The sequence below is a fragment of the Aegilops tauschii genome, chromosome 7 (genome assembly GCF_002575655.3).
Source record: "Aegilops tauschii subsp. strangulata cultivar AL8/78 chromosome 7, Aet v6.0, whole genome shotgun sequence".
NCBI lineage: Eukaryota > Viridiplantae > Streptophyta > Magnoliopsida > Poales > Poaceae > Aegilops > Aegilops tauschii.
The window spans coordinates 138744536-138754988 of NC_053041.3; the positions used below are offsets into that span (position 1 = coordinate 138744536).

The 10453-nt window shown below is 43.1% G+C and overlaps 1 protein-coding gene across 1 annotated transcript; it reads right to left on the bottom strand.

Annotated features, from left to right (window-relative positions):
- Window positions 1–6650: 6650 nt before the first annotated feature.
- LOC109763102 (uncharacterized) lies at window positions 6651–8672 on the bottom strand. Its single transcript, XM_020321962.4, has 6 exons — window positions 8411–8672; window positions 8141–8202; window positions 7885–8020; window positions 7710–7782; window positions 7301–7366; window positions 6651–7099 (listed from the first exon to the last, which is right to left on the bottom strand). The coding sequence occupies exons 1-6, from the start codon at window positions 8554–8556 to the stop codon at window positions 6878–6880; spliced, it is 705 nt and encodes a 234-aa protein (XP_020177551.1). The 5' UTR covers window positions 8557–8672; the 3' UTR covers window positions 6651–6877.
- Between the last annotated feature and the right edge of the window lie 1781 nt (window positions 8673–10453).

Genomic DNA, 10453 nt, shown 5'->3' on the forward strand with positions numbered 1-10453 from the left:
TCTCTTTTGGTCCATAAAAAATCAACGTAAATTTTTAGCCCATTCCAAGAGCTTTTATTTCTGCACACAAAAAACGACACCACGGTAGTTCTGCTGAAAACAGCGTCAGTCCAGGTAGTTCCAATCAAATCATACGAAAACCATATAAAATTGTTGTAAACATGGCATGAATACTTCATAAATTATAGATACGTTGGAGACGTATCAGTCCGCTATCACCCGACACGACAGGCGCTGCTAATTGGGTAGGTAGGGTGATGTTCATACCTTGCTGAGCCGTTGTGGTTGGTGTGCTCCCGGCCACTTCCACACGAAGGAGACTCTTCGACCACAACAACAACCAACTCTTGCAATCGCCAAGCCACAGCGGGGTCTTGTCGTCATCTCCCCCTAGTGGTGCCGGAGGAGCCAAACTCTCGTGGCCCGCTTTGACACTGACCAGGGAAACCTTGAAGATGCCAGAGGCATCGGTCGGCTGTGGAACGAGCATTCCTTCGGCTTCACTATCGTTGCCTTTCCCACGTCCACCTTCTGGCCGCTGATGGTGTACAATATGGTGCACGGGGTCTCGTCGGCCTGTGAAGACATGTCTGCGACGTCACACATCCAAAAGGCAACCCCCCCCCCCTGATCATCCCGATATCGCCTACTCTTTCCCTCTACTACTTTCATTATATTAGTGTTACTGTTTCATCGGTTTGATCCAATTCTGCTGCATAGCCTGTCTTTGCTACTACTGTTGTTACCTTTACCTACAATCCTAAATGCTTAGTATAGGTTGCTAGTATTACATCAGTGGCCCTACACTCTTGTCCGTCTGCCATGCTATACTATTGGGTCGTGATCACTTCAGGAGGTGATCACGGGTATATACATTATACTATTGCATACTTATGTTACTGTTCAGATATGGGGGCTGAAGGGACAGGTGGTTCCACCCAGGTAGTGGTGGGCCTGGGTTCTCGACGGCCCCCGAGTGTTACTTTGTGGCGGAGTGACAGGGCAGGTTGTGACCACCCAGGAGAGAGTTGGGCCTGGTCCCTGGTCGGCGTCCGCGGTTACCTCAATTAACACGCTTAACGAGATCTGAGTTGGTCGTTGACCTATACGCACTAACCTCCACGCGGTACAAGATATGGGCAACCGGCGTCGTAGTATCATCCGAAGCTTTCCAGACGTCAGCGACTGAGCGGCGCGTGCTGGATTGGACCGCGTAAAGCACCTGCCTTTGTAATGGAGGTTGCCAGGTCTGCTCACCGGCCGCGTACGCAACATGCAAAAGTGCAACGGGCTATGGGCCCAAGACCCCTGCGCGCTTAGGATTTAGACCGGCGTGCTGACCTCTTTGTTGGGCCTAGGTAGGGCTGCGAGGTGTTGATTTTCCAAGGCCGGGCATGACCCGGGAAAGTGTGTGCGGCTAGAGTGATCGAGCGTGTCGGGTAATGTGGTGCACCCCTGCAGGGGAGATTGATCAATTTGAATAGCCGTGTCCACAGTAACAGGACAACTTGGAGTTGTACTTCGACCTCTTACAACGAGAACCGGATACTTAATAAAACACACCCCTTACAAGTTCCAGATACAACCCGGTGATCGCTCTTCCATAGGGCGACGAGGAGAGGATCGCCGGGTAGGATTATGCTATGCGATGTCACTTGTTGTTATACTTGCTAATCTCTTATACATGCTTCAAGATGGAGGCTGCCAGAAGCGTAGTCTTTGAATGGACTAGTTATCCCCCTCTTATTTCGGCATTCTGCAGTTTAGTCCACAGATACTACCCCTTTGTTGATACCGATGCATATGTAGTATAGATATGATGTAAGTCTTGCGAGTACTTTGGATGAGTACTCACGGTTGTTTGCTACCTATTTTCCCCTCTATACCCGGTTGCTGCGATCAGATGTTGGAGCCCAGGAGCTAGACGCCACCGCTGACGGCTGCTACTATCCCGAGGGTGCCTACTACTATGTGCAGGCCGCCGACGACCAGGAGTAGTTAGGAGGATCGCAGGCAGGAGGCCTGCGCCTCTTCGATCTGTATCCATGTTTGTGCTAGCCATCTTATGGCACCTTGTTTAACTTATGTCTGTACTCAGATATTGTTGCTTCCGCTGACTCGTTTATGTTCAAGCACTTGTATTCAAGCCCTCGAGGCCCCTGGCTTGTAATATGATGCTTGTATGACTTATTTGTGTTTAGTTGTGTTGTGATATCTTCCCGTGTGTCATTGAGCTTGATCGTACACGTTTGCGTGTATGATTATTGTACGATTGAATCGGAGGGTGTCACATTTAGGTGTCAGCGCTACTGCTAAAGGACATAGTAGTAGCATTGTGTTAGGGTCCACCGCTGCTGCTAAGTGGGGCCCACATGTTGGCACCGTGCACACATAGTGGTAGCGGTGGCCCTAGACACGCGCTACTACTATAAGATTAGCAGTAGCACTGCTTTTTGTCAAATGTTGCTACTACGGATAGCCCCGGTGGGTGAGGAGAGGACCACTTAGCAGTAGCGCTGGGTGGCACGCCAGTGCTACTGCTACAGACATACCTGTAACGCTACTGCAATATAGCAGTAGCGTTGCACCATTACCCCATGCTAATGTTAAGGTTCTACCTATAAGGCTTCTCTTGGTAGTGAGAGAAGTTAATTACCTGGAGGAATAGTGGGGATAAGACAATGAGTTTCACATGGTAGGGAGAGATAAGAAGAAGTGAGTGAGAGAGGGAGGAAGAAGTTAGTGAGAGGGGCGAATAAGAAGCGAGTGAGGGAGAGGGGAAGTGAGGATCACATGTGCACAGGAGTTGTGCTTACACGAGTGAACTAGTAGCGTCGACCATAAAGCACACACAGATAACGCCTGTGAAATTGGCCAGTAACCACATTTAAGTGGTCCGATCATGGAGAACACTAGTAGTGTCTGGTACGAAGCGCGATGCCGCTTGGACTAACACTAGCGGCATTCATGTCATAACACATGCGGCAAAAATTTGGGGGCCACCCTTCTGTAAGGGCATGGGGCCCTCCTTCCTCATTGGTGGTGTCCGCTTTGCACGCAGACACTGCTAGGTCTTACTTATACTAGATGACCCGTTGCGTCATTATTGTAGAGATCAACTATAGATTGGAAGTTAAGAACTATGCAAACATAAAATGAAAGTTAAGTTAACTATCTAAAGGCACCAACTACACCCAAGAAGCGAAGCAACTAACAAAATCAAAAATTTAGGTGAACTATTTGAAGGATGTTTCTCACGAATGGTTTGAAAGTGGTTATGTTCGTATTGCGTTTGTATCTGCCGCATATATTTACCAACGATGTTGCCCATATCCTTCTTTGCAGCCAAGTCAAATACCAGGAAACTGAGCCTAATTAGAGGCGAGAAGTGAAGCAACCTATGAATAACATATTTTATGAATAATCCACAAAGGGGCAAAAAACCATATGCAAACGAGAACTTAGGCGAGCTAATTGAATGATTACACCATTGGCATAGAGACCAACTGCAACCCGAAGGTTAAGTGAACCATCTGAAACGTAAAATGGAAGTCAAGTCAACTATTTGAAGAGACCAACTGCATCCATCAGCCAAAACCAACTGCAACCAAGAAGGGAATCAACATGTTTGTATTTGCCTTGACAATGATAATTGCGTATAGCTTTCTTTGGCAACACATAAGTCGTTTTCTTGACCAGGTGAATGGATCCTGGATTTTTTCTATTTCCTCATCTCATAACAGCGATGAAAAACAACATCCATGAAGTTAGGCGAAACATTTGAAGGATGTTTAGTTGTACTACGTTTGTAACTACCTTCTATTTTTACCAGTGATAGACAATGATGATTTTTGGCTATGTGCTTCATTGTCCGACCAGGGCAACCAAACAACCTGATCGACACAAAGCCTGACTATACCTCCCTAGACAATTTACCTGAACAGTAGGAAATGAGCACTCCAACCGGAACCACACGACCAGAAGGAAACCAAGTGTTGGGCGTAAGGCGGTGCCTAGAGGGGCCATGTGGCCTAGCCGTAGTGGTGGCCCCCTGGTAGGTCCCAGCTCTTTCTGGAATCCTCGTTTCTTGGAAAATCATATTAAATCCCTAAGATTTTTTAATCTCTGTAGATATGGATTGACTAAAAAGTCAAAACATGCAGAAAACAGCAATTGGCACTGGCACGGAATTAATAGGTTAGTCCAAAAAAAATGCTATAAGAAGTATTCAAAACTGGTACTATAATAACATGAAACAATAAAAATTATATATACGTTTAAGACGCGCCAGCTGCATACAGAATCCATCTTGAGAGCATCTAATAGAAATTGTCGCACTCTTCGTCATGTTTACTGTTAGTCTGCAAGCTTGCCCAAACAACTGCAGGACGGATCCATGATGTCTATTACGCAACCTTCTTCTTGTAGACTCGTGTTGGGCCTCCAAGCGCAGAGTTTTGTAGGACAGTAGCAAATTTCCCTCAAGTGGATGACCTAAGGTTTATCAATCCGTGGGAGGCGTAGGATGAAGATGGTCTCTCTCAAACAACGATGCAACCAAATAACAAAGAGTCTCTTCTGTCCCCAACACCCAATACAATGGTAAATTGTATAGGTGCACTCGTTCGGCGAAGAGATGGTGATACAAGTGCAACATGGATGGTAGATATATGTTTTTTGTAATCTAAAAATATAAAAACAACAAGGCATCAAGTGGTAAAAGTGAGCGAAAACGGTGTTGCAATGCTTGGAAAAAAGGCCTAGGGTTCATACTTTCACTAGTGCAAATTTTCTCAACAATGATAACATAATTAGATCATATAACAATCCCTCAACGTGCAACAAAGAGTCACTTCAAAGTCACTAATAGCGAAAAACAAACGAAAGATTATTGTAGGGTACGAAACCACCTCAAAGTTATTCTTTCTGATCGATCTATTGGGCTATTCCTATAAGTGTCACAAACAGTCCTAGAGTTCGTACTAAAATAACACCTTAAGACACACATCAACCAAAAGCCTAATGTCACCTAGATACTCCAATGTCACCACAAGTATCCATGGGTTTGATTATACGATATGCATCACACAATCTCATATTCATCTATTCAAACCAACACAAAGAACTTCAAAGAGTGCCCCAAAGTTTCAACCGAAGAGTCAAGACGAAAACGTGTGCCAACCCCTATGCATAAGTTCACAAGGCCACAGAACCCGCAAATTGATCACCAAAACATACATCAAGTGGATCACGTGAATATCACATTGTCACCACAGATAAGCACATGCAAAACATACATCAAGTGTTCTAAATCCTTAAAGACTCAATCCGATAAGATAACTTTAAAAGAAAAACTCAATCCATTACAAGAAGGTAGAGGGGGAGAAACATCATAAGATCTAACTATAATAGCAAAGTTCGCAGTACATCAAGATCGTGCCAAATCAAGAACACGAGAGAAAGAGAGAGAAAGATCAAATATAGGTTATAAGACCAGAAAAATCACATTTTATGTATGTTTTACACTATGTTTTTACATTCGTAATTTTACATAACATAAAATGTTTTTACGGCGAGTATATATTTTCTTACATTCTCTTTTTACGTATAAAATAAGACTAAATTTACAAAACGTAAAAATACAGTGCATTGATGTTAAAATAGAGAGGGGATGAAGAATAACTATTCCTCACCCAGGGTGACGAATAGTGCGACCCTATATATATCTGGATTACATGGCTACTTGCCCTTAGTCACAATTGGGAGAGCTACAATTCATTCTTATTACTATGCATGGCACGTCGTTCATTACCTTTTGCCTTTTGGGATATGTTAATTTGGTAGCTATAAACAAAATTGTTGGAAATCTTCGTACTGTCGACAATCCTGCAGAAATGAGGGAATTATTAGAGACAACTAAGACGATACGGCCTATTGCAATGGAGTACAAAACCACAATTTTATGAATTTTTGTTCCGCCCATGATATATATAATATTCCTTATGAACAAAGTTTCTTAAGTTATTCTGCCAAATACAAATCGTTATCGCATTACCCCTTGTTTTGTAGTATCAACACTGTTGCTAATTGCCGGTGATAAGCAGTTTTGTCTGGAATACTCTTACTTTGGGTTTAAGTGCAGTCCTATTTCGAAAAAAATGTCTAGGCTTCCGGTCAAAAAAAAAAAGTCTAGTATTGGGAGAAAAATCACCATATTTGGAGTGGTTGTATCACGTAAGGCTACCCAAAGGATCTTAGTATCTAATTCCTTTTATCCAAAAGGTCCCCAGGGATAAATTATATGAATTCAAATCCAATGAAATTATTATGAATATCCTATAAAGTGCCCTGGCCAGACATTTGTTTTAAAAAATATATTTGAAGTAAAATCAACATTTTTTTATTAGTTCCAATGTAGCCCACCAAGTCTATCCAAAAAGCTGATGATCTCATCAAAAGTACATTTGAAGTAAAATGAACATTTGACAATCAAACGGCCAAACAACCACAACATACCAAAAGCACAAAAAACTACAGAGGAAACTTGCCATTGATATTGAAATAGTTACGATTCATAGATAAGCAGCAAGAGCAAGTATATGTATGAATATTCGGTGTGGTTTATATATCTCAATCACGGAGAAAGCGGGCAAGGCAAAAAGGTGTTCCATGATAGAAAACACAAATAATTACAAGCTAGCATATTACATTTTAGAGGGGGAGAATAGCATTGTTTTACATGTAACCAGTCACCGAACCAAGTACGTGATCACATTAGATCGTTCAAAAGCCAGAATCTTTCCCCTCCAAGAAAAGGCCAGAATCTTAGGATCAGGAACCTACCATTAGATGTTATAAGAAATTTTTGAAGGCACAGCTAGGTTAAGCTTTCTGCTATGGAGTTCTGGACGAACTGTGCAATTGCTTTAACAGCTTCTAATTCAACATCATGTTGATTTATTCCAGCAGATTTTTGGTACTTTTGGCCGATTTTGAAAGAGTGGTCACCACCATCAACAACATGCAGTTCATTCTTGCAGGTCATCTTCTTCCGAGTTAACTCAAGCTTGTCCAAGGGGCATAGGCCATCTTTGTTGCCCTGTGAACACATCCACCGCAAGTCAAGATTTTAAAATTACTATTTACACCATGTTTGGAACACGAAAATTTTCATATTCTTGTCGGAATTGAACCGTTTGCCATAAATTTCCTATCAGACTATGTGTTCCAAACAATCCCTAAAATTTTCACAGCGCATATTTATCAGAAAACAAAGAAAGAAACTATTTTTCTTCAGTACCTGCACAAACATTGTTGGAACCATCAGCTTTAGTAGTATCTCGTCCCTCAGTGCCCCTTTCACTCCCTGTCGAAGAAAACAAAAGGAACAGCTTCTTTAGTTTGTGATTCTATCTGAGAAAGTGAATTGTCTGTATACAAAATGACAGTGAATTATCATATAAAAATGTCACTGCATAGTTGTAACAAAAAATGAGAAACAATAGCATGCAGATCTGTATACAACAACCATTTTTGTGCATACATAGTTGAATTCTACAACAATTAAATAGTGATGCAGATCCAAATTCTACAACCATTTTTGTGCATACATAGTATTGAGATTTGAAGAACACAGGCACAACAATTCAATAAGGAGACAGGCCAGGAAGCAACCCAAATACAAAGTACACACAGTAAAGTGGGGATACCTTCAATGGATAACCCAAGCATATGACTGCAGAAACACTGATATCATCGGAGCTAGCTACCATGCAGCTGACCCTGAGAATGTTTAAGCATCACATAAGCATACTCGGAAGTCAGATCATATAACAAACCAAAAAGATGCACAAGTAACAACATTATCACATCACTAAATGTCACCTCGAACCCATAGACTTCCCCATAAGAACAAGCGGGTGACCAGGATGCTCTGCTACAGCATTCTTCACCACACTGAGATGATGGTCGACAAGCTTGTCCGCCTTCGGGGGAGGCCTCCGTTTACCACCCGACATATCTGCAGCGTTGTTGTTTGATTAATTCATCAACCATTAAGTGAACATGGGTCAAGAATTAAGAACTGGACCTTCTGATAAAAATGAAATGGTTAGCAGTAGAGTGAATCGAATAAACTCACATGGATAGTCGAATGTCACCACTTCAATGGCATCCAGGGCATCTTTCGCCATCTCCTTCCAGCTGGAAAAATCAATCGTCAGTTTCTAAAAATAACTATGCAGAAACCAAGCACAGATCAGATGTGTATACAAACTGGAATCCCCAATTCAACTGATTTTATGAAGGTGGAGTTTCATCACGCAAACGAGGGCATTCTACCGAAGAGAATCATAGTGGCTACAGATCCATGAAGCGCGTGCTGCAGAACAGACAGAGAAAGGGAGCTCACCGGGTCATCCAGTCAGAGGAGGAGGGGGCGCCGGCGCCGTGGGCGAAGACGACCACCGGTTGCCGCTGAGACGATTTAGTCCGAAGGAGCGGAGGCGGAGATGGCGCCGGCGTGCGCTGTTCCGCGCGGCGGCGCTTGCGAGCCATGGAGGAAGGTTGGCGGAAACCTAAGTAGTTTGGGTTTTTTTTTCGTTTTTACGTTTGATGAACTGCTATTTGTTTGGGCTTGGGGAAACGAAACTGAGAGAGAACCAGCGCGGGCGCGCCAGTGCAAACTTTTGGAGAGACCTCCCGCCGGCGCGCAACGATCAAACGCGCAACAACCTCCCGCCGCTGGCGCTTTGGCGGGCCCAAGTGCGGGGCCGGGCGCCCCTGCTTTTCTTTTCTTTTCTTTTTCTCTATCTCAATCTGTATCTTATATATATATATATATATATATATATATATATATATATATATATATATATATATATACACTACTTAAAAAGAACGTAAAGTTCCGTTTCACTTTTCTTCTCATCACCCCTTCGTCCAGCCTTTCCAGTATAATAATCAATCAGCTTAATCTACTTACCTTCTAAACCAAATCCATTTTAATTTACTTACCAAACTTCTGATCAAAGTATAAGGTAAATCACGGGCAGTATTTGGTGAAAATTTATTTACAGAATCGCATATTATGAGTAGGTAAATCACTTTTGATCAAAATATAAGATAAATCACCGACATAATCTGATGAGCATTTATTTACACAATCACATATTATGGGCAGGTAAATCACAAGCTAACGTACTAGAATATTTATATCCCGTTGCAACGCGCGGGCATTGTTCTGGTAACTTCAAAAATGTTCATGAATCCCAAATTCGAAAAACAATGTTGGGGACTTCTTAAAAAACGAAATTCAAACAAGATAACGAATTCTAAAATGTTCATGAATTTGAAATTCCTGGATTTCAAAAAATGTTCACGAATTTAAAAAGTGTTTTGAACTTCAAAAAATCAAGAAATTGAGAAACGTTCCAAATTTCTAAAAATTTCCACGAATTTTAGAAACAACTGGATTTCAAAAAAAAGTATCAAATTTCGAAAATGATCATGAAATTCAGAAAATCTCTAAATTTCAAAAAGAATGTGAACGGGCTCTTTTAATGTTATGGAACTGGTTCTTTTGACCAAGTTCAGCTCATTGTGCCGGGGCATCACTTTGAGCTTACTTTGGGAGATTTTTATTAATGCGACGATGGTTATTCTGAATTTACGTTGCTTTTCCATGATAATGTTCTGTTTTTCATGAAACAACAGCTGGCCCAATAGAAGCAGCACTCTCGCGTTGGGGGTACGCGTTACGTTGCTATTCCCCAACCTATGTGTTAAGGGCGGTACTCTGCGCCGGTGCGCCGGCCGAGTCGCCCCGTCGGTCGTAGCACATCTGTTAGATTCGTCCCAGTTGTAACCGTTGGATCGGGTCCTTTTTATTCTTGGGGCATGCAAAGCTGAACGCACTAAACTCAAGCAAAACTGAACGCGCTAAACGCAAGCAACCCGTCGTCTCGCCGTTGCCATGCGCCGCACCATTGCTTGTCGGCTCGCTAAACCTAACTCCCGTGAATGTCGCGTCCGTCGTCACAGCTCGCCGTGGCCGCCCTGCATCGCGGTCGCACCTTGCTGCTGCCGCCTCGCGGCACCCTGCCATCCGCCCGCACAAAGGCGCTGCCATCCATTCGCGACGCCGGGTTCTCATGAATGCCCCATCCACCGTCGCAGCTTGCCGTTGTCACCCTGCATCACCATCGCAACTTGTCTTCGCCGCCTCATGCAAAACGCTTGTTGGAACATGGCTCGCTGGTCCCAGCAAATCATCTTGCCGGTTGCAGCAAATCATCTCCCAGATAGTATTTTGTCATCTCGCCGGTCCAAGCAAAAATCACAAAAAAGGTTGCAGCTTAGGTAGTCGCTAGTCGCAGCTTTTTCTTCAGCCAGTTGCAGCTTACAACACCACCGGTCACAGCAGTCGCATCGCCTTCACTGGTTGCAGCTTCTG

What these genes read in the sequence shown, in the direction of transcription:
- LOC109763102 (XM_020321962.4), bottom strand. Translation starts at nt 8,556, where the DNA reads ATGGCTCGCAAGCGCCGCCGCGCGGAACAGCGCACGCCGGCGCCATCT. An exon ending in GGGAAGTCTATGGGTTCGAG is followed by an intron (nt 7,783 to 7,884) that starts GTGACATTTAGT and finishes AAACATTCTCAG; the next exon opens with GGTCAGCTGCATGGTAGCTA. An exon ending in TTCCAACAATGTTTGTGCAG is followed by an intron (nt 7,100 to 7,300) that starts GTACTGAAGAAA and finishes ATGTGTTCACAG; the next exon opens with GGCAACAAAGATGGCCTATG.